At 37.1% G+C, this 20994-nt stretch overlaps 2 protein-coding genes across 2 annotated transcripts in view; one reads left to right on the top strand and one right to left on the bottom strand.

The window, feature by feature from the left end:
* The window catches only part of LOC120623239, an 88435-nt gene extending 80286 nt beyond the window's left edge, over positions 1–8149 (bottom strand). Inside the window, exon 1 of the mRNA XM_039889157.1 lies at positions 7688–8149. Coding sequence (XP_039745091.1) covers positions 7688–8149 — 462 coding nt within the window. The remainder of the gene's footprint in view (positions 1–7687) is intronic.
* Positions 8150–11249: 3100 nt separating this feature from the next.
* LOC120623392 (lipopolysaccharide-induced tumor necrosis factor-alpha factor homolog) lies at positions 11250–19940 on the top strand. Its single transcript, XM_039889403.1, has 3 exons — positions 11250–11536; positions 17711–17999; positions 19500–19940. Exons 1-3 carry the CDS (start codon positions 11524–11526, stop codon positions 19603–19605), a joined length of 408 nt encoding a protein of 135 aa, XP_039745337.1. The 5' UTR covers positions 11250–11523; the 3' UTR covers positions 19606–19940.
* The last annotated feature ends 1054 nt before the right edge of the window (positions 19941–20994 follow it).

Genomic DNA, 20994 nt, shown 5'->3' with positions numbered 1-20994 from the left:
CTGATAATTATTTAGCCACTTCACTCTGAACATGTTGTTTGTTATGCAGAGATGAAATGTTTCATAAAAACCCCAAAAAGATTTAAACAGTTCTCGTTTGTACATTTTTCTTTTTCATTAGATACTATTTATTTAATTATTTTATCTTCCTTCACCTTCACAATCATCTACCGAAATAGCACATGAAATTATAGTGACAGAAATCTATTTGTTTGTATTTCCTAATAGAAATTAGAGTTGTATAACACTTAATCAAACTAAAAATCGCCCACGACTAGCCTATAAAAGTGTTTTATTATAACAAATTATTTTTTAAATCTTCTATTTAGCAGGAAAAGGTGGGCGTGATTCATAAACAGGTCTAAAATAAGCATACCATGAAATACTAGTAATATTTATGTAAGCATTTACACTATAAAACAGCTAAAAAAAACCGTTTATTAAGTCAATATGTTTTACTACGATCAATAGTAGGTGTTTTAAAGATTAGTAACTTAGAGTAGGTAGAGTGATAACGAGTATAGTTGTATGTACTGTTACTCCAAGGTTTTACCGATCACACCGTTCGTAAAATGTGAAAAAAATAGAGAAGATTCTTGTTCCATACTAAACAAATTACGTAATCAATCTTACCTGCATTACGGTGAAGACATATCAGGTAATGTACAAGATAGGATCGCATACCAAAAGATATATCATTTTAACACCCTCGGGCCTCGACCAATATCGGGGACTTCCTATTACCCATCCATAATTTATTTTTTCGCAAGGTTACTCACACAGTTATAACCAGTGTATAAATTATATTTTTTTTCGTTCGCGGTATATATGTTAATAAGTTATTTAAACCAGGAAACTATTATACTACCTCGAAGCCCGTCCGCAATCTAATTTAACTCACTTATTTAATACCTTTAACCACATACCTGCAGATATACTATAGTACAACAAACCTATTAATCTCTCGTAATACTATACATACGTAATATTACAAAAGTGAATGTTCGTAAAAATGTTTCAATATTTTGATGTATACTGTCTCATTTTACTGAATCATGCGTGAACTGAATATGTTTGAATGGCGTTCGACTTATTTGACCACGATCTGGTGTAACAAAAATAATACTTTTTATCCCGGAAACATGCTTAGTTTTACGGAATACGCAAAATTAATTAAAACCTAAATCTATCTAATACAACAAACATTGTAATGTATTTTCAAACCCTATGTGAAAACTAGTCTCGTCTAAAATCAACCAATAAACACAAGAGAGAGGGTGTTAGCTACGAACTATCCGACACAAACAAACATAGAGCGAGTTAACGGGCTAGCAAACGGTTGAAAGCTTTCTAGTGTCTCGAATGGAGCATGTAGGTGATCTGCTTGAATAGGAAATGGCTAGTGACATGCTACAGGAAAGGTGTCAATGAACTGCATTATCTGCAATGTATATAAGGTTGTCACTTGCCAGCCTTATGAATACGTTTATCTTATAAAAGAAAATACAGTACATAACGTAGATCCTTTCTAACTACTTGAGAGGTACTCCTCATATAACTGGATATAGATAGTGGCGAATTTTGACAGCTCAGCTTGAGCTCTAGTTCACGAGGAAAAGAGCCCCTCTCGAAAGTTCTGCCAAGAACTTATGTTATACCTATAAGATGCCATAAGCTGAATTGCCTGCCGTGTTAGTCTAGTTATGAGTATATTCGAATGTGGATAACGAAGTCCTAGGTCGATCCCCGAGTCAGAAAACTATTGGGTTTTTCTTAGCACAAGCTCAGTGTTTGGAAATGGTCGGTGATTCACCCTCGTGCCCTGGAGAGTACGTTAAGCTATCGGTTCTGTCCTGCACCTTTACTCGTTTCGGTCATGCTGGAACTGCTGTTTCATCGTACTATGAAAATGAGAGAAAAATGAGTGCACCCATGTTTGCGCACATACTTATGCCCCATAATATCTCATGCGTAGTTGGAAAATCTCTCTGGAGATTAACCATCATGGCTCTTTCATGGTTAAATGAAATGAGACGAGGATTCATTGTGAATCTTTCTATGATCGTCTGGATAATGATGAACGAGCTTATTGTTTTTATGGGGAGCTCTTAGAGCACATTAGGGGTTGCTGCAATCATTAGTGGGTAGAGATTTCTCATTGACGTGATTAACAATCACAAGTTTATTTTTTTTTATTTATTTCATTCATTTTATTCATTCATTATTCAGTAAAACTTACCTTTTCTTGTTTATTATGTGCTATTATGATCAACTAAGAAAATAAGCAATGTCTGAAGCTCATAAGACTATCAAAGGTGGTGTAGATTCATGCCAACTGCCATTGTGCGGTAAGACGCTACGTAGGATAATTTTGAATGGTCACTTACTCGTATGTCAAGCACTAGCAGAATTGAAGTCTGAGAGATACCGGGGCGTAAACTTCGGTAGGTATCGAAAAATGGCTAATCCTAAAGCATACTGTGAAGGTAACAGATTAAACCGTACTGCTACCAAAATTTTCAAAGGAAAGGGGCAAAAAGCTAATGTTACTTTGATTTGTATTCTTTCAAAGATACTATGGTTAATCCGCTTCTTGTCGTGTAATATACGCAATAGTGTTTCGCTTTAAATTCAAACTTCTCAGCGTAAAGTAGGTTTTTAGCCTAAAAAGGTTTGACGATAAAATTTCATAAATACCTTTGCTACATTTTTAGTAGATTCGCTTAAGAGTTGAGCCACTAAGAATACTAGCGCTTCTGCTGTTTTCATGTGTCTATTGCCTCTTTGCGGTCTCTGAGAGAAGAGAGTCCAGCCAAAAGGACATTGAATTAGAGTAGTATATATTGAATATAGTCCTATGTCTCTTTATAAGTACGAATATCGAAGAGAAATGCTTGAATAATCAGGCATGGTACCTTTTTAGCGTGTTTCTCAATCATCCATCATATACCATCGATTATTGTTTTATCAATACTGACTTTATTTTACGAAAGTGCGTCCAACCGAAATGGCATCAATAAACAACTCGGAATTCTGAAGATGGCCTAACCCAAAAAATTATATATAAAGAATCTAAAAATCAGAGGATTTTTTATTACTAGTCTATTATTCTAAATATATATGTCCCTAATTATGTATTTCATCTATATTTCATCATCGTCATTATAATTAGCAACCCATTAGGGTTATGAGCTTTATCTCACAATGAGGTCTTAGGCCGTATTGCACTACTTTGGCCAAGGGCGACGTTTCACGCATCAGAGAACATTATGGAGAACTCTCAGGCATGCAGATTTCTTTACGATGTTTTCCTTCACCGTTATTCATATTTAATAAAGCAATAATAGAGCAACTTCCAGTATAGTTCCGGATTTATATGCTTCTGTTCCAACTCGTAGCTTAATGTACAGCTCCTGACGCAAGCGATAAAACGTGTCGTAGCCCTACCTTTATATTGTTTATTCATCGTAACACTTACTTTATCTGCGTATCATAATCATATCAACCCATTACCGGCCCACTACATGGCAAAGGACTCTTCCCACAATGGGAAGGGTTTAGGCCGAAATCCACCAAGCTACCTAGTGCATCAGCAAGCTAGTGGCCCAGTGCAGTTTGGTGCATTTCTCACGTCTTCGAGAACAATATTGAGAACTCTCAGGTATGCAGGTTTCCTTACGATGTTTTCCTTCACCTTTAAAGCAAGTGATATTTAATTGAACGATAATTCAATGAAGAACGAATATATTGCCAAAAAATTAGAGGTGCGTGCCTGGGCTAGAACTCTTCGTGTTATTTTACTTTTCAACTTCTCTATTAAAGTAACAAGGCTTCGTTCGGAATCCAGACTAATATTATAAAGCTATCTGTACATATTATGTAGAAGATAAAGGTTATAATATTCGTGAGAAGCTATGCATATTCAGGATAAAGCTCATTCTGTCAGAAATGTTAGTTGCAACTCGTCGAGTCCCGTGACCATAAACAGCACATTATGATTATGGTCTTGTTGGGAATGCTGTCCATCCCTTTGCTTTTCACTATTTAAGTATTCGGATTTAATCCTACGTTAATATGAAACACATGTAATTTAATAGGATAGTCAGTAGATAACTAAATTTGACATTGATGAATGTAATGGATATAGGATTATCATCAAGGGTCAAAGCACTCCATCTCTATAGATTCCTGCCAGATGGGCAAAGCCCAGCTTAGGCCCCCGATGGCAAACTGCTGCCCCAGTTTCCAGCGCCAAAGTACCATCGATTATTGTTTTATCAATAATCGATGGTATTCAGAATTCCGAGTTGTTTATTGATGCCATTTCGGTTGGACGCACTTTCGTAAAATAAAGTCAGAGGTGTATAAGTAAGTGCTATGTTATTGTATAGGTACCTTTGTGAAAATTACTTACTTATACAGACGAACTGTTTACATAATAAAATCCAATAATTCGTTTGTTATTAACGAGAAGAAACTAATCTTATTTTTAAAAGTAATTGAAAAAATATTTAAACAATACTGTTGACGATTTTTGCTTGCTTCAGAAACTAATACACCTGTAAATTTAGTGTCAGATATGTACCCAGCCCGCAGCCGAATGAGCACCGTGAATTGTTCATTTCTGAGGTTGTGTCACTTGTTCATACAGTTATGTCGATACGAAAGAATAGCTTAATTCTAAATTAAAGAGTTAATCTAAGAGTTGATGAATTCCTTCAAATACTATAAGCTAGGTATACTTTTTGCTACATTTAGCTACGGGAGGTAATGGAAGCAAGCCGGAAGTACCATATTGAAGTTCCTTGTGTAGAAAAATATCACCATTTAAAGACCTGTTAACTTATTGTTATTAAGATACTTGTGACAAACCATATTAGTACCTTTATAGTATTGGTAAGGTTGTATTCGGTATTGTTTAAACTCTTACATACGAAATCTATCCTTAATTCTAATTTGAAGCATTAATTTAATAACCAATGAGGGTTTTCTTTTTAATAATATGGTCTGGGAATCACTCACATGGTGCATTAATCTACGAAAGGGAATGGAAAATTAGTGTAATCCATAAAGGTGTTACTGGAACACCCTAGAAGAATAAATATAAATCTGTCAATTTTGAGTATAATGTTTTCAAAACTTCTCAATTGGCACCATTAGTTGTTTATAGGTGAGGTATTATTGTGCTTCCTTTCCAAATATATCGTTAATACTTGATATGATAGAAGGGTGTTTTTTAGAATGAATTATAGGCATTGAAATCCTATGAGGTTGCCATTAAAGATGCCTTTTTAGAAAGTGGGTGAGGCTGATTGCTCCTTGTTCGCATCACACACACTACCCAACTTTCTAATAATATAGGTATGAAATGGCACCATGTGTCGCTTATGCAAGGTGCTACATTTAGCTACGAGAGGAAACGGGAGCATACATCTTCAAATTCACTCTACTGAAAGTTTCCATATCTTTAATGATAATTTCTATATTCCCATTACTAAAAAAAAGATGGGTAAACATCATTGTTTAGGTGTTTAGGTTGTACACAATCAGTTCTAGGATTAACCCGTAAGCAAGTTAAGCAATTACTTAGGGCATCTGACCTCAGGGGGCATCATAAACAACTCTGACAATATTGAACCTTTGTCGCCGAATTAGCGAAAGCGACAAATCCTAATTTACAAATGAAGGTTTGTTTAAATATCTTTTAAAACTTTTTGAAAAATTTTGATTTGTCGGTTACTCTGATTTTGCAGTCAAGGTCAATATATTTACTGGCACATGGAAGGTACAGTAACCCATTGAATTAAGAACATACAGAATCCTCGTTCAGCCATTATTGCATTGTGACCAAAAACATTGAAAACGCCCCGCGCACGTCGCACTTTAAATCCGCGGAATATTGCTAGCTAACAATTTTTTCCCAATTTCCCATTTTATGGTGAACGCTTAGAACATTAGAGGTAAAATAATTACTGTCAGCTGCTAAATAGTATGAAGTGACTAACCGTTTGTTCGAGAAACTTACTAAAGTGGAGTGGTTTCTGATGGTTCAATATTAGTCATGTACACAGGTTCTGTATGTTCCTTATTCTGTGGTATAACCCATGTGGACAGTAAAATTTTAATACAATAATAAATAATATATTTTTGTCTTCGGATCTCAGATACGTAATGATCTAGAAGCAAGAAAAGATAAGACATTTATACCGTTGTAATAAATAAGTTAAAAAAAGTAAAGGACCGAAAGGTATGCATAAAAGGTTTATTGTTAAATCTCTACCTACCGTCAGATGGAATCTATTACAGAATTATAAAATTATATTATATTGTTTTAAACCACCAGGAACTAGTTTTAATACAGAAATTGACAGGTATAAAAGTGTTAAGGGATACCTCTATTTTAAGACCGTTTAAAGTGAAATTCGGAGATTATGGTGATATTGAACTTTATGGTCATACTGTAATATTGCATGAAATCTATCCTTTATTCTAAATTAAAAAGTATTCTTAGAATTAGTGAAAGGCTTTCAAATCCTATGCGATTGCTATTGAAGGTGGGTGGAAAATGGGTGAGGCCGATTCTTTCTTAAACCCATCGCACACTACCTACCTACCTTTCTGATTACGACCTCTTTTATGCTCGATGTATTACGCCAATGGCGGGTACCACTTACGAACTTCTATTGAAAAAAAAACGGTTGACGGTTTTTGTTTGCTCCATAAAAATGTTATTGGGTCACACAAGACGGAAATACATAGACAAGAATTTACTATGTATGTAAAGTAAATAGACAAACTGAAATCCTACATTTTATTATAAAGGTATGAGCTTATTAAGCTATTGTAAGAACTACCGGCTTTCATTACATTCAGTAGTATCTATTCGTCATTTGAAATGCCATTTTGATAATCGCAACATTCGTGATCAGTTTTCTTTATAGGCACTGGCTATGAATTCTAAAATTTGAATTGAAACTTGGTTAGCTTAATCTATCCTATATTTAGAAGTACTTAGACACAATAAGAAATGGTCAAGAAGACATGAAGTCTTTAACAACCCTATGAAGGAAGTAAAGGCAAAGCAATAAAGAAATTGAGAGGCATCACCAAATTGGTGCACTACGTAGCTATAGCAAACACTATATAGATCCATGCACTAATTTAGCTGATGGCCTAAGATTATTGCTGAATAGTTTCTATACATTTTATGAACTGGGAACTCGAAATAAGATCACGCGCTAGATTTCAATTAAGATTTGTTTTGAGCAAATTTGAATATTCATCACAAATAATTATTACAGCATCACATAAGTCAAAGAAGTGAGACTACCCCAAGTGGATCAATACACGTATATAATCACTGAACCAGACACAGGTTATGGCGTGTGCCATTACACAATTTGTACATCTGTGATAGGACAGCCCAACTTGAGAAAACTTATATTATTTTGAATAGTTCATCATGCTGGCTTATAAGTCGGTAGACATTTTTATATTCTTGAAAATATGTATAATTATCTGTATATATAGGTGTACAACCGATTGATATCTGTAAAAATCTTTTGTGTGATCCTATTGAATGCATAATATAGGACTATTGTAGTGATTCATTATAATTCATGCACGTAATGCAGATTTGGTTCTCTGGGTATCCTCGTGATCACGTAGGGAGTATGCGAGCACTCACCTGGCACTCGTGACACGTGTGTACGGAGTAGGACTGGTCGCAGTCGTAGCGTTGGAGGATGTAGGCGAAGTCGCAGTGCACGCGCGCGACCATCGCATCGAGGGCGAGCAGGTCGTGCAGCGTGCGCTCGCAGCGCTCCCCGCCGGCCAGCACGTCGGCGCGCGCGCCGCGGTCCAGCGCGGAGGCGGGAGAGCGCTCGCAGCAGGCGCGCAGCCGCAGCTCGGCCAGGCGGCGCGCTCGCGCTCCAGCCCCCAGCGCGCACAGCGGCCGCACGTCGCGCCCCGCCAGCGTCTCAGCGCCGCCGCCGCTGCACGCGTGCCGCTCGCCCTCGCCGCACTCGGTGCCCGCGCCCTCTTCCTCCAGGTCGCACGCGCTCAGCCAGGGGTTGAGGCGCGCGAGCGGACTCACGGCCAGGCCCGCGGCCGCCATCAGCAGCAGCAGCAGCAGCGGCGGCGCTCGCATGGCGGGGGCGGCGCCGCTAGCGGGGGCCGGCCCGCCGGGCGCGGCGCTGCCTCATACCGCATCGCGCATGGCGACCTACTCGCGCGGCCCGGGCCGCGGGGCCGCCGCGCGGGGTGGGCGCGCCGCCATGTCGCTCGCTCACCGCTCGACTGACTCCCCCCGGGCGCGCATCGATCGCCCCGCGCCCCGCGCCCGCTGCGCGCGCCCCTACGGCCTCCGCCACCGTTATGTAACCTGCGCGCGCAGCCCCAGCCCCAACCGCCCTCCGCCCTGCACGCGTGCCCAGCTGCCCTCTAGCGGCGCCTCGCACTGACATCGCCGCCCAACCGCTCCGCCGGCAGCCCTGCCGCCCTATGCAACCAAGGCAACAGACAAATGTATCACCTAAATAGGAAAACAGATGGCGTTTATAACGACCTATTGAAGAATGGCGCTATTTTTAAAAACTTAGATAACTTATAAAGTATCAGATAAACTTTGAACTTTGAATTCAACATAGAGTATAGCCAGATACCTTGCTGAAATTACACACAAATTGGAAAGCCCTTGTGGTGCGACTTCATGAGTATGTCCGCTGAGACATTCTTATTTCAGAACCTACTATCGACTATTTAGATTTGTTTATAGAAAGGCTCATCCAGCTTAGTCCACGTAAGAATTACCGGTTTGCCTTTGCCTGCTTTAAAAATTAATCTAGATAACTCCCAAAAAGTACTTCATGTTTTTTTTATCGTATAATTTTGATATGCTATCACTCTTAAGCATAATTGTGAAAGCCTGAAATGGAGGTTGAAGTTTAAACACAGGTTACTTATCCACGAACGAGCTTCTCTTTTAGCTTACGTGAGAAAATCCTCCTCCTTAGTAGTTCACTCTTGATAGAGTTGTCGTGGTGACGATGATACATTTTCTTTGGCTACAGCAGCCCTCGCGATGCGCCTCCACTTGTTACGGTCTTCAGCGTTTCGGGAACATTGGACTATGGAGGGTTGTGTTGCAGCTTTTATTATGTCTGTCCAACGCATGGGTGATCGATCGCGTGACCGTTTGCCTTCCACTTTCCCCTGGACAACCAATCGTTTCATTGAGTGTTTATTCCTAGTTATGTGCCCAAAGAACTTGAGGATTAATTCAGGTTCGACGACAACAGAGAAAACAACGATACATGAGAAAATAGCAACCTTCATATTCTAATTTAAGCCATTAAATATTACTTGCTTTAACGGTGAAGGAAAACATCGTATGGAAACCTACATGTCTAAGAGTTCTCCATAATGTTCTCAAATGTGTGTAAATTCTACCTGCCTGTCTGCCCAGCAGCTTGGTAATTATGGGCAAACCTGCTCGTTGGAAGATGCCTTTTCAGTAATAATTGATGATGTTAACTGTTGGGACCCATATTTAGTAATTATAAAGTTTAAAAAATTAAGTGCGTTCTAAACACACATTTTGGCCTAATTCTTTTTAAGCCTTTGGTCCTGGTTACTACAACTATCACCAGATAACAGCTTAGCGTTAACCTCAGTGTTGCAGTAATAAGTAGGTAGGTACTAGACCCATTAGCCCGCTTTAGAACAGTGTGATCAGTGGTGGGTCTAAGCTCTTTAACATTCCCCAATGTCCTATATATGAAGAGGAGACAGCTCAGTGGGGAAGAACTCGACTTCACTTTCGGGGAGCAGAGTTCGAATTCCAGCACGCACCTGCAACTTTTCTAAGTTAGTAAAATATCACTTGCTTCAACGATGAAGGAATACATAGTGAAGAAACCTGTAAAAAATGTTGTCAAAGGTGTTTGGAGTCCTCCATTCCGCACTAGGCCAGCGTGGTGGACTGCGGCCTTAACCCGTTCTCATTGTATGAGGAGACCCGTGCCCTGTAGTGGGCCGGTAATGGGTTGATATGATGATGATGATGATGACGAATGTCCCATAAGAGAGGAGGCTATGATATTAAATAGTATATCTTAAATAGTATAATGATATATATGATATTAAATAGACTTACTATAATGATCAATGATTAAGCTGAAATAAGGAGAGGTAAAATCTCTCTCTTCTTCTTAAAATTCGTTAATCAATTGTGTCTTCCAATCCGCACCTGGCCATCGTAGTTGACTATGCCTTTATGTACCTTTCTTCTCAGAAGAGTGGAGACGTGTGCCCAGAAGTAATGTGTTAAAAATTGCGAGTAAATTAGTCTTCTCACTTTTACTTAGGCTAACCAAGAGTTTAGAACGTCCTAGAGATTAATAAATAACAATATTATCATTCGATGCTTTTGCTAATATAAAAACTTTGTAAAGTCCCTCGCACCATTTTGATAACAAATGAATACCAAAATATTACTAATATCAAAAAGCTTTGAGGTTTTGAAAGTTTATTATTATTTTATATAGGTACGCTCAAACCAGGGGTTCTAGAATTTACAACGTCATATGCGAGATTCTGACTTTCCGCTTTTAAAAAATTAAAAAAGGGCAGTCCAAGCTTGTTGTTCCAAGTGATAGTTCAAAGATTTTGTTTTGGGCTACCTTCAAGATCTACAAATCAACGTAAGGTAGTCCAGATAAGGTAAGATAAATAAGACCTTAACGTAATTTCAACCTTTTTTAACGTATTGTCTCTACCACACTATGTAAGATTTTCAGTTTCAGTGTGATGCTCGGTTCAAAGGTCAGATAATTACCGATCATTAATGGTCTTCGGTTTTACTAGCATATATTTAGCTTTTGCAGTAACATATATTATTATGCACTACGTATGACTTCACAATCTGCAGATTATCATGTGTGGTCCCATAATGATAACAATTTGTATGCTACCTTTGGCGTTAGCATTGTAGTGCTGTTTCGATATCAATCGAGGCAAATTTGGTGTTGCAATTCGCTAACGATACCCACCTTGTCATGTCAGCCGCAATTCGCCAGTCTGGCGCTCCGTTGCGCAAATTTGGTGGACATATTAAATTAGCTTACCTGACCATCACTTGATTGGATTGTCTATTGTTTAATAATTAACTGTCAACAATTTAAACGCATAATTAAGGTGACGCAGGCGCATGTAGTTTGTCTCCGTCACTCGTAACTTGATATCTCTTTTTCTCGCTCGCCTTCTGTTGAAATCCGCGCGCCTCAGAGTGCATTCACTCGCGCTGTACAATTCTCACGTCATCAAGTAAACAAGTTTTCCACACACGGAACACGAAGTGTAGTTGTGTTTTATAACATTTGACTGTAAAATTTTATAAAAGTGATCCACTTGTTAGAAAATCTTAAAAATAAATTATTCAAGGAAATATTTGACAAATTGGCAAGTTTCGTGCACCAGTTTTGAAACATTAAGAAAACAGTGTAAAGGTTAAATTTCGTCATAATGGACGCTACCAGTGAGTTGAGTTTTTATAAGATAAAGTAAAATTAAAATTTTCCTTTTTAAGTTTTAAAGATATTTTTGTCAACATCTGATTTTTGAGTAATGAGATCCGTAGCGACATATATATTTCTGTTCTTAATATCTAATAATTAAATACTAATATCTAAAGTTCCCTTTTATACTAAAACAAAGTCTTCGTTTTATTACCTAGAATGTATCCATGAACATTATTTACCTTCATTACGCCACAGTATAATTACGTCTTACGATTGCTGGGTTGTTTTCTTATAAAATTACGATAAAGCAATACGTACCTAACAACCAACCAGATGTTTACGTAAAGGTTGGTCGTCATTCGGTCGTGCTCTAGTAAACTAAACTAATCTTTAATAACGCATTGCAATTGTAATTTTGGTACATACAGAGTAGGAGCTGAGCTGCTAAATGAGTTTAAATTTAGGTTATTTAAGTTCTATATAGTTCTTTAAAGACAAAAAAATATATATTTTAATCGATCCCTATTTCCGTCTTAATGGTTGATCGATTTACACGATTCAGAAAAACTGCTCATTGAAACGTTGCATACCTACTGATATTGAAACGGTCACATCACGATCTTTAGCACAAAAAAGTGCCTAAAGTAATGAGTCCAAAATATTAAACTTAATTAAGAAATATAAATATAATTTAATTTAAAAAAATTATGGTTATAAAATTGACTTTGAATTAATAACGAAACGTTGACGTTTAGTTATTAATTCAAAGTAAACTATGGTTTCAAATACTTTGGCTTTAGAAGTGTGTTAGCTCCAAGACATGATCTCTAGCAATCGACAGATAAGCAAGTCAAGAACCGAGGTGCTGAAATTTCGATCCCGCGCTGGAAAACGTAGGATTGTTTGGGGTATCCCACTGCTACGTGTGGAAAGCCCCGAGCGGAAATCGAAAATTACAATGTTTATAATTTTTGGAACATATCTATTTAAAAAAGACTTGGAAATTGTATACGAGGCAAAACAGGATCAAAAATTAACAGTAAAATGGTAATAGGTATTATATCCTGACCTTACCGCAGACTACGGCTACGGGCGACGCGTATAGCGGTGCGATAGGTATATGCCTCTTGGCACGTACGTCCCGAACGAAATAGTCTGTTCTACATATACCTGACTACCTAATATTCGTATTTTTGCGGTTTTCCGACCAAGTATAAAGAATTGAATGACGCTGCAATGATTCGTTCATAAAAGTCCAAGTCATTATCCCAAATCTATTACTATCTGTATCTCACTTCTGAGTATATCTCCTGGACTTAGAGGTCTGTCACTTCATGCAGCTCCCATGTATGCTGGCGGACTTTAATGATTATTAATTATCACATGATACCTACTGGTCTGGTCTCCGAGGCAAAGGCATGGAAAACACTAATTTCCTAACCCTGAACTAGAACTTATAAGAATTTTAGCCGAAACTTTATATCTGCCTAGATTTTTGGTCCCACCGGGAAATCAATCCTTAGACATCGTTATCCTTATTTCGAGCATACTATTGGAACAACAATACAATTTGGTTAAAGAATCTCTCTTAATATTTATATGTGACTCATGTATCAAATTTTTGTTCAACAAGTTTCTGGATTTTTATAAAAAAGAACAGAAGTTATGGTTTTTTATATCCACATTTGGTTTTTTCCTTGATTGAAAGCAGTAAGTCCAGATGTTGTCAACTGTCGCGATTAAAAACGGCAAATGATTTTCGACGATTAAAGTTTTTTATTATTTTATCCCTAGGTACAATGATTAGTTTGAATAGAAACATATTCCCGTAGAAGTTAATTTTTGAAAACCGCAATTTCTTTTTATCTTTTGTTAATGGCCAGTTTCTGTGTTTCTTTCTGTTCTGTTTTCTGTGTTTCTGTGTTTCAGCAGATAGTGGAATGGTCACCCTGATAAAAGGCATTGCGAACGTCACATTGTCGCTGTCATTTTACGACACGCAATTTGACAGCGTGAATGTAATTCTTTACAATATTTTAACACTATTGGCTAAAGTGCCTACCCAGTTATAGTGAGGATACCATAAAGTCCGTCAATAAAAACAATTACAACAATCGTTATACTTAAATATTATAATCACTAGTTTGGTGTTAAGGTCACAGATCTCCACTGGAGAGTGGTACAAAGTGAATTGCCGCATTTATTAGTCATTATATTTTAAGTTACATTAATATTGTGTCAACATTAACATTTTCATTTAAAATAACAAACAAAGTATATTATATTCTTTCTTTTAAATAAGCATTTTAATTGTATGAATGTGTATTTATAGAACTCCATCTTTTTCAGTATATCCGTCTCCTGCTACTAATGTAACTATTATCCGTTTCTTAGGAGAGCGGAATAAGTTATTGCCCGAATCAAGCCGTTTTTAACGCTTTCGTATTCGCAAGCCTTGGCTTAGATTTGCCCCCGAATAACTCGAAGTTTAAAAATAATGTTTCGTCATTGCCGCGCATTAGTACGATTTTATTATTATAAATTGAGATTTATAAAAAGTGTTTTTTTATTTTACGATCATTACGAAAGTTATCAATATTCAATGATCGTAATAGTATAAAAATAATTAACAATAATAAAAACGAATTAATGGTATAAAATCTTACGATTAACTTAGAGATATAGTTTTCTACATGGTTTTCGCTTAAATAGTACCTATGTTCCTACTTCCTATCTATATATAGTTTAGGAAGATATATAGGTACATCAATAAAAACTAATGTACCTATATACCGATCCTTCACCATTATACCATGTGATATTTTAATTGCCTAAATTAAAAAGGGATAAAATTCTGACAAGTTAGAGGTATTCGCCGCTTGTCAACTCTGTCCCCCCTTTAGGAAGGCCGAAGCCCTAACTGCCCTAACTAAAGACTATCTCCGCTTAACACGTCAGGAAAACATCGTATTAGTATTTGACGGCCGATTGGCGCAGTTTGCAGCGACCCTACATTCTGAGCCCAAGGCCGTGGATTCGATTCCCACAACTGGAAAATGTTTGTGTGATGAGCATGAATGTTTTTCAGTGTCTGGGTGTTTATATGTATATTCTAAGTATTTATGTATATTATTCATAAAAATATTCATCAGTCATCTTAGTTCCCATAACACAAGCTACGCTTACTTTGGGGCTAGATGGCGATGTGTGTATTGTCGTATTATATTTATTATATTTATTTATCGTGAGGAAACCTGTATGCAAGAGAGTTCTGTTTAAATATTTCTTTTTTTCTTTGCGAAATAACCCAAACCAGGTCTTAAATATTATGATTAGCTCTTAACCAAGTCCGCTTAACAGCATGCAAATCATGTTGGTATAATAGTAAAAACCATTTAAAAATAATGTCACGACTTATCTATGAGATAGTCATTTATTGCATAGTAACTTTTATTCGTTAAAAATTCCTTAAATTTCCGCTTGAACCAAGGAAATTCGCGCGTCTCAATTAGGTATATATTTAGGTAAGTGGTTCTATAAAAGTGGACTGGTGCAGAAAAAGCTCTTTGAGAAAAAAATGTTTTGCGTAAGTTCTCCATAACGTTCTCAAAGGTTGGGGTCAAAGAACCGCGCCTTTAGGACATGGGCCTAAACTTCTCATTCAGAGAGGAGACCAGTGCCCTGTAGTGGGTCGCTAATGGGTTGATTGTGATGTACCTATCTATTAAAAACCAGCACTGGATGTATCAATTTCATTAATGGGTTATTATCATTCATGATAATACCGAATCGAAAAACCGTTATCCGGATAAAATACCTAAATAAATAATTAGTGTAAATGATTTTAGGTATCGCACCTGTATGATTATTACGCATCTAAAACCGATATCAGTACGCATTACTGTTATCTAACTATTCTGTGGTATAGATTCAAGCCACTCGAATTTTTTGAACTACTTAAGTTGTAACGCAATTGTCTCCTCCACTAGCTTTCGATTTCTTTATCCTCATTTTGATGCCAGTACTGACACTATTTAAACTTCGGCAGCCTGATGGACTACGGCCTAAACCCATTTCATTCTGACAGGAGTTTCTCAGTGAGCTGGTAAGGAACCGATGATGATGATGATAATTATTATAAATACGGAAATGGTAGACTTTGTTTGTCCTTCTTTAACACAACAATAGTGCTCCAGATTGACGTGGGCATTGAAATAGCTTAAGGGCCGGATAGTGAGATAACATGCTTTTCGCCTGGAAAATATCTCAAAAGCAATTATGTTATAACCTCTTTATGTCAAAATTATCATCATCATCATAATCATCAACCCATGGCCGGTTCACTACAGGGTAAAGGTCTCCTCTCACTATGAGAAGGGTTTAGGCCGTAGTCTACCATGCTGGCCAAAAGCGGATTGGTAGACGTCACACGCCGTTGAGAGCTGTAGATAAAGATGTTTTCCTTCACTGTTTAAAGCAAGTGATATTAACAGTGCTTAAATTTTAAAAAAAGGGCACACAACTCCGGAAATATAGTGATGTGCGACGGTCTCGAACTCGGTCTCCGCGAAAATAAAGCCGAAGACATAAACTATCATAAAAACTTCTATTAACATACCTAAAATTATAAATGCGAAAGTATCTTAAGTGAGTGCCACGTGGTCGCGCCAATCTTAGCGCCGTTCGGAATTGTGTCTGGAGTACGACCAATAACAATTAGCGCGTGCTCGAGTAAGCCTTGTGATTGGTCGCTCGCAGAACGCAAGTCTTACGTTTGCCATTGGTCTTGACTTGTTTGTCCCTGTTTGAAGCAGCGACTTCCAGGTTTATATCCCTTAATATTCAATAACTATATTTTTTTACATATCCTGTGGGAACTTACCCCTGGGAACCTATGTTACTCTCCGTCCTTTCCGCTAACTCTTTGCCAAAATCAAGTTTATTATTATAAACATAGGGCATGAAGAAGGACATACGAACTAAAAAAACAAACACATTTTCGCTTTTATATGTAATATTACTAAGGATTAAACATCTTAGATTATTGAGACTGTCCGCATAGGTAAATAATTACCTTCGGACTTGAATGACATCTTACATATGGAATTTATCTTATTTACATTGTACCTAAGCGGTTTCTATAAAATCTTAATACCATTATAAATAGATGATTGATATTCATAGTAGTAGGTAAATGTATCGACACTCCATACTAATAAAATATCAATTCCGAAAGTGTGTTTGTTTTTTTGTTACCCGAGTTCAGCTGGACCACTGCACAGATTTAGACAATATTTTGCACAAACACAGCTTGTGGAGACGAACCAAGGATACTAATAAAAGAAAGCACCCTGAGACACTTCCTATGGTATTTTAGTAATAAAATTTGTAACTTATATACAACAAAACCAATGTTAACAAAATTTTTAGCTAATTTGTAGCCTACAATTTTTTAAATACTTTCCAGTTTAAAGTATATAAATAAAAAGTTTGACCGATCATCACTTGCGAACCGCTCCACTGATTCTTTTTTACTGTGAGGAACCGTATAAGCTTGACATAAGAAGAAGAAAATCTACGCATACCTTTGCTTCTAATAACGATTTGATATGGCGCAGTGGTAAGGCTTCGGCCGTTGCTAGTTACCATATGACTGCCTCACTTTCTGACAGGTTAGCCTGCTACCATTTAGACTGCATCATCACTTACCACCAAGTTAGATTAGAGTCAAGCTATCTTGAAGTATAACAAAAAAAAGCCGATTGCGATGGTTATGTAACATGGTTATATTGTGGAATTCTTCTTTGACCAGGACGCGTTTTGAGCCCTCGTATCTTTTTTTTAAGTTTACGAATGTAGTTATCGCCATCACTACTTACTACTATGTTCATTCATTCATTCATTCACATTTTGCATGTAATGAACGCATGGGCGTACCCAGCTTCTGGCCAAGGGAAGGGCCAGTGAGGTTTTTAGGTCAGATCGTCCGCGGCTGTTGTGTGATAATATTTAAGATGGCCCTCTATAATCGATACTGAAGCCAAAACAGTATTTTTTTTATTTTGACAAGTGACATTTGAAAAGTGTGACATTAGTCATCAAATTGGAATTCGTTACCCCTGCCTGCCTATCAAACAAAGAAGCAGAATTAATTTGTAGGTATTTATTTAGTACCTTTTTTCTATTTTCAGTGGAAAACAAAATGGGCTTACCACCGCCGTACGAGCAAATGCCACCGAACCCTGCTCCGCCGCCGTCCTACTTCGCCACCGCCCCACCACCAACCGCTACAGTCGCCGTGCCCCCCCGAACTGTCGTAGTCACTTCGAACACTGAAACGAACCCAACTTCGATAAAACTGGGCCCTGGCCGTACGGGAATTATGTGCCCAAACTGCCACCAGTCGATAGTGACAAGAGTCCATTACGTATCTAATAATCGGACGCATATCGTATCAGCTGGTCTTTGTATAATTGCTGGGTACGTATTTATTTAGTATCCATAATCCTTTTTTATTATCCATAATAAATATCGGTGATAGCCTATTGGGTAAGGCTTCGGCCTTCCTTTCGTGGAGACCGAGCTCGAGCCCCGACACGAACCACTCACTTTTCGGAGTTATGTGCGTTTTTAATTTAAGCAATTTAAATATCACTTGCTTTAACGGTGAAGGAAAACATCGTGAGGAAACCTACCTGCCTGAGAGTACTCCATAATGTTTTTAACGGCGCCTACCAATCTGCACTTGGCCAGCGTGGTAGACTACGGTCTAAACCTTTCTCATTTTGAGAAGAGACCCATCGTAGTGGGCCTTTAATAGGTTGATGATGATGATGATGATGATGATGATTAATTAGTATTAATAGGATAGAAGGATAAAATCATCTGCATCTTTTTTTTTATTCCTCACCTGGAGTGGTGATGATGCAGTCTGTACGGGAGCTATGGTGATACGCTCGACCGTAACAATAGGAAGATCTTCCTCCGAGCGGTTGATCGTGCTCCGGAACCGAAGTCCGAACAATCATTTTTGTAAGTTATATATAAAGGCATTCTTCGTGAACACTTCGCTAGCGCGATGCAGGACTTTTGTAGCGCCATCTAGTTCTGTAATGTGGAGACCGCTACACAGTCAAAGATGGCAGCGGTTTAACCTGTCAGGGAGTAACCCTTAAACAGTTTCTACGCGACGTCGCACCGCACGTCGCACCTGAATCACTTAGTCTCTAGCTTCGGCGGTAGGGTGATAACTAGCTACGGCCAAGCGTTCCACCAGACACATCATGATCATCATTATCACTATCAACCAATTAATTACCGACCCAGTAAAGGGCACGAATCTCTTCTCAGAATGATTACGGGCTGAGGTTGCACTCAACACCGTTAGTCACAAATCTTTTAAAACATTCTGGATATCTCTCAGGCGTTAGATCTCTCTTTTAGTAGTAGTACAGCTTTTTGAGACAGAGCTCGTCCGGGGAAGTACTACCGCCTTGCTTATTTCCGCCGCAAAGCAGCATTGCTGTCCCCGAGCAGTAGTGCTGTGGAACCACACCCTTCAAAACTGAACACCCCGGTTTGGTTCCCGGGGTAATGTAGCACACGAGACTACACCAACGCCTCAGTTTGATGGGGATAACAGGGCAGCACTTTGCAGCCCGTGTACTTTCCATTCTTGTTTAAAGGCGACGGTCAGTCACCATCCGCAAAGAGCGTATGAATGAATGAATGAATGAATGAATACACTTTTATAATAATTGTTTTATAAATATAACCTAAAATAAACTATTTAAAACTAGATAAAATCTATACACTTTTATTGTACACCACAGAGAAAATTTTCAGAGATATAAATACAACAGCACAATAAGGTAGAATATATATTGCAAAATATTTTTTTTTAAACTTAATTAAGTTTTAGGTGATAGTATTTTTATTATAATCTTGTACTTATCTTATTTATTAATTGCTTTATTACAGATGCTGCTGTGGTTGTTTCATCCCATACTGTATGAAATCCTGCAAAACCGCAAATCACTACTGTCCGAAATGTAGAGCCTTTATTGGCTCTCATGTACCATCGTGATTATATTCATTTACTGGAGATCAAACAAAATATATGTATGATAAACAGCTAATATGTACCTGCTAAGAGGTACCTAAAGATATGGCTTAAGTAAATAGTAGCCAACGAAACCTTTCGAATTTACCTTGATAACCTTTCGCTATATGTTAATAACTACATTACCTATATAAGGTTACGGAGAGATATTTCTGAACTGCAGTCATACGCGGTAAATTACGAAAAATATGTTTGCCATATTCCGTTCAGCATTAACTGCTATTGTGTTTTTCTCATTCAAAAATATCCCCGAATAGTTTTTAACAGTTAAAGGAAGTCAGAAAGTATGCGAATAATTCCGGAATTGCAGGAAATTAAGTGTAGGTGCATGAATTATTGTTGTATAAATTAAAATCGTAAAATCATTAGGTTTAAGTTTCAAGGTACATACGTTATCCTTTCCCCATTGTGTAGTTTCTGATAAAAATGAATTGTAAGTGCCTAATTATTTACTCTATCAAATATTTTATGTTTAGAAACCGTTCAAATACACGGTTACCAAACGACCCGATAGACGAACTACTAAGGCCGTTTTCCTTCTTAGAAATCTGAGTTTTATATTGAAGAACAAGGAATTTTTTTATTGATTTCGACGAAGAATATAAAATAGAACGAGAAAAAGGAATTGTATTTCAAATTTCCTAACCTGCATTGCAATGCCCCAAAATCAATTATTATTGATTTTATTTGCCACTATAGAATAAGTTATGCAGTTATGAAGTTATGCAGAGCTATTATAAGATATATATTATAAATTATATATTTAATACTTCATAAAAACTTTTTTCATATTCCATATTATACTATATAATTATAAATTTAAACAGGATAATTAATTTTTAATTAAAACTTTAAAGGTTGAAGGTACACAATAATTATACAACATAAAGTAATCATAATATGTATTTATTTATTAATAAAATATATAAGTACCTATTCTATATTGTAGTATGTAAATACAACTTTTCTGTGATATATTTTGTATCCTATATCAATGTTTATACTTTTAAGTACAACTTATCTATTAATTATGAAGCTATAAATACTTTAATACATTTTCAATAAAGTTTTTCGTAACTATACTGACTGTTTATTTTTAACTAAAATAATATTAGAGAATATATATATATTAGTTATTTATTTAGTTTGGCCATCCATAGGGGCAATGCTGGCAGCATCTTAGGAACTGTGCCTCGCTGCGGTGGTTTCGAGGACGTTTTAGATTTTATTTAGTTTTAAATAATTTATTTTAGGTTATATTTATATTTTAAAGAAACAATATTACTATAATAAATAACCGATGAATATTTTTCATATGTACTAAAAGTTTAAATATATAATGTCTTTTAGAAA

Source organism: Pararge aegeria, chromosome 4 (assembly GCF_905163445.1).
Source record: "Pararge aegeria chromosome 4, ilParAegt1.1, whole genome shotgun sequence".
NCBI lineage: Eukaryota > Metazoa > Arthropoda > Insecta > Lepidoptera > Nymphalidae > Pararge > Pararge aegeria.
Note: the sequence above shows the minus strand (reverse complement) of the source record. Positions and strands in the feature narration are given on the sequence as shown.